The sequence below is a fragment of the Terrapene carolina genome, unplaced genomic scaffold, assembly GCF_002925995.2.
Source record: "Terrapene carolina triunguis isolate 2854851 unplaced genomic scaffold, T_m_triunguis-2.0 Scaffold433, whole genome shotgun sequence".
Taxonomy (NCBI): Eukaryota; Metazoa; Chordata; order Testudines; family Emydidae; genus Terrapene; species Terrapene triunguis.
The window spans coordinates 422,141-425,660 of NW_020664784.1; the positions used below are offsets into that span (position 1 = coordinate 422,141).

Consider the following 3,520-nt stretch of genomic DNA (forward strand, 5'->3'; position numbering starts at 1 on the left):
GGGGCTGGGAGCCAGGACTCCTGGGTTCTCTCCCTGGCTCTGGGAGGGGAGTGGGGGCTGGTGGGTTAGAGTGGGGCGGCTGGGAGCCAGGACTCCTGGGTTCTCTCCCCGGCTCTGGGAGGGGAGTGGGGGCTGGTGGGTTGGAGCAGGGGGGCTGGGAGCCAGGATGCCTGGGTTCCATATTCAGCCCTCCCCCCGTGTTTCTACAACACACCGTGAGCTAGTTTCGAACTGTTTGTTTTGGTTTCACTTTCGGTCGAGCCCCGACGGGAGCGGAGATGAAGATCTGGACCGCCAGGATCCCGATTCGGATCCTAGTCCTGGTCCTGATCCCGATCCTGGGCCTGCTGATTGGCGGAGGTTTTTGGCTGCTTCACACCATGAGGATCCAACTGAGACAGACCCCGCAGGGCACCCCTGGCCCCAGGCCCGGCTCGGTGGAGCTGCCTGACGGGACCTTCACCTTCCGCTTGGATTACGCCGCCTTCCGGGCCGAGTTCCCCCAGCTGCAGCGCTACCGGTGCCGGGAGCTGATCCCAGGGGACGGGGTTTGCACCGGGCCCCCGGGGCCGCCCCTGCTGCTCCTGGCCGTGAAATCCCACCCAGCGTCCAGCGCCAGACGGGCCACTGCCCGCCGCACGTGGGCCCGGCCCGGAATCCTGGGGGGCTACCGGGTCCGACCCGTCTTCCTCGTGGGAGTGTCCCCCGACCCCCGGGACATGGCCCTGCTGGAGTGGGAGAGCCAGGAGTTTGGGGACGTGGTGCTGTGGGATTTCGCCGAGAGCCACCAAAACCTGTCGCTCAAGGAGCGCTGCTTCCTGCGCTGGGTGGGGGCGCACTGCGGGCAGGCGGATTTCATCTTCAAAGGTGAGCCCGGACGCCTGGGTCCTCCCCCCAGCTCTGGGAGAGGAGTGGGGGCTGGTGGGTTAGAGAAGGGGGGGCTGGGAGCCAGGACTCCTGGGTTCTCACCTGGGCTCTGGGAGGGGAGTGGGGGCTGGTGGGTTAGAGCGGGGGGGCTGGGAGACAGGACTCCTGGGTTCTCTCCCCGGTGCTGGGAGGGGAGTGGGGGCTGGTGGGTCAGAGCAGGTGGGGCTGGGATCCAGGACTCCTGGGTTTTGAGCCATCTGCACTCTCCTCAGCATCTTTTCCCTCGCCCAGGGGATGATGACGAGTTTGTGAACCCCCCCGCATTGGTGACCTACCTGGGCCAGACGCCCAACGCCTCCCACATCATCCACGGCAACATCCAGCGCCATGCAGTCGTGATGAGAGGGGGGAAATATCGCGTCTCCTCTGCCCTGTTCCCCCAGGACAAATACCCCTTCTTCCCCTCCGGGGGCGGGTTCCTCATGCCCAGGGCCAGCGTCCCAGCCCTGGCCGCGGCCTCCGAGCGCATCCCCGTCTTCCCGCTGGACGACGTCTACTTCGGCTTCCTGGTGCTGGCCGCCGGGCTGCGGTACCGGCACGATGAGCGATTCCGGGTCTTTGGCATGAAGGACGAGCTGTGTCTGTACGGGGAGGCCATGTTGGTGCACGGGGTGTCGCTGGACAGGATGGAGGAGGTGTGGAAGGGGTTGTACGAGGAGCGACGGTGCAACGTGACGGGGCCTCTGCCTTCTTAGGGGCGCAGGGAATGGGGCAGGGGCCTGTCCCCTCTAGGGTGCTCTGGCTCCCCCCAGGGCAGGGACTGCCTGGCTCAGGGGGACGGGGAATGGGGCAGGGGCCTGTCCCCTCTAGGGGTCGCCGCCTCCCACCCGGCCCCAGGGCGGGGACTGGCTGGCTCAGGGGAGCGGGGAATGGGACACGGGGCCTGTCCCCTCTAGGAGGCACCGGCCACAGGGGAGTGGCTGGGTGAGTGTGATGCTCTGTACCTCGGGGGAACACCCCGGGCCCCCATGTTCATGGTGGTAAAATGATTGGGTGGTATCCAATGCAAAGTTTGTAATGTCGGGTGTCTTCGGCAGGCTCATGCTGCTCTGAGCATGGTTGTTACAATGACGTTATAATTGTTACAGTAATGGTATAGGTTATAATTTCATGTATATAGTTATGAGCCTGAAAATGTGTCCTCATGGCTTGAAGCAAGCTCAGGCAAAAACTGTCCAAGAGCAGAGGGGCAGTTCACACCTCATCAGGGCGTGGACGGGACAAACCCAGCCCAGCCTCACAGCAACAAAAGATGCTGGCCAAGGCAGCAACAAAATTATCTGTTACACTCTAAAGGGAATCACCCCACCGTGGTGCTGTGCTCCATCCGCTTTATGAAAATATGCTAATGAGTGTGAATATGATGTAACTGGAATATGCTTCTGTGACGTTATTGACATAAACTGGGACCATATAGATCATTGTTGCAACCAAGGTCCTGTAGTGGCACCCAAATCTTGTATAAAGGGGGTCAAATGGGGTGTCTTAGACAAGGTTATGGTTTACTGGTTATGATTATGCTGTCTATATGTGTGTATCAATTTTGTAGTTGAAGTTATGAATATTGGCTCTATACTGTCTGTATTTCAAACTTATGCTATGCTGCTGGGTGACATCCCAGACAAGCTGGTGTTAGCTCTGCCTAGCCTGCTTGATGGCCCATTAAGGACCATCAGCTATACAATGGACCCATTAAGAGAAGGCAAATATGCCTTGAGACTCAGCAAAGTATGCAGGGACTGGCCCATGTGACTCCAGGCTCCATTTTGCTGTAATTTTCCACAGTAAGAACAAAGAGGTGTTCTTACACCTGGAAAAGACTATATAAGGCTGATGCCTCATCTCCATTGGGTCTTCAATCCTGCTTCATACCTCTGGAGGAACTTTGCTACAAGCTGAAGCTTTGAACAAAGGACTGAGGACCCATCCCAGCGGGGGATGTATTCCAGAGACTTGATTTGAACCTGCAGTTTATTCTATCGCTGCTGCAAGCCTGAACCAAGAACTTTGCCATTACTGTATGTAATTGATTCCATTTAACCAATTCTAACTCTCATCTCTATCTTTTTCCTTTTATGAATAAACCTTTAGATTTTAGATTCTAAAGGATTGGCAACAGCGTGATTTGTGGGTAAGATCTGATTTGTATATTGACCTGGGTCTGGGGCTTGGTCCTTTGGGATCAGGAGAACCTTTTTCTTTTACTGGGGTATTGGTTTTCATAATCATTTGTCCCCATAACGAGTGGCACTGGTGGTAATACTGGGAAACTGGAGTGTCTTAGGAGATTGCTTGTGAGACTTGCGGTTAGCCAGTGGGGTGAGACCGAAGTCCTCCTAGTCTGGCTGGTTTGGTTTGCCTTAGAGGTGGAAAAAACCCCAGCCTTGGGCTGTAATTGCCCTGTTTGAGCAATTTGTCCTGAGTTGGCACTCTCAGTTGGGTTCCGCCAGAACCGTATCGTCACAGCTTCTTGCAAAAGGTCTCTTGTAAGGTATCCTTACAAAGCGTATGATCTATTGAGTGTGGTCATCCTATTTGTATGAATGTATCACTCTTGTATCTGAAACTAGGAATATGAAATTTAACTCTGAGG

General features: G+C 56.2%; 1 protein-coding gene across 1 annotated transcript; it reads left to right on the top strand.

Annotated features, from left to right (window-relative positions):
• The first annotated feature begins 278 nt into the window (after positions 1-278).
• Positions 279-1,622, top strand: LOC112124176 (acetylgalactosaminyl-O-glycosyl-glycoprotein beta-1,3-N-acetylglucosaminyltransferase-like). The gene is made up of 2 exons (XM_026658384.1): positions 279-867; positions 1,159-1,622. Exons 1-2 carry the CDS (start codon positions 279-281, stop codon positions 1,620-1,622), a joined length of 1,053 nt encoding a protein of 350 aa, XP_026514169.1.
• The last annotated feature ends 1,898 nt before the right edge of the window (positions 1,623-3,520 follow it).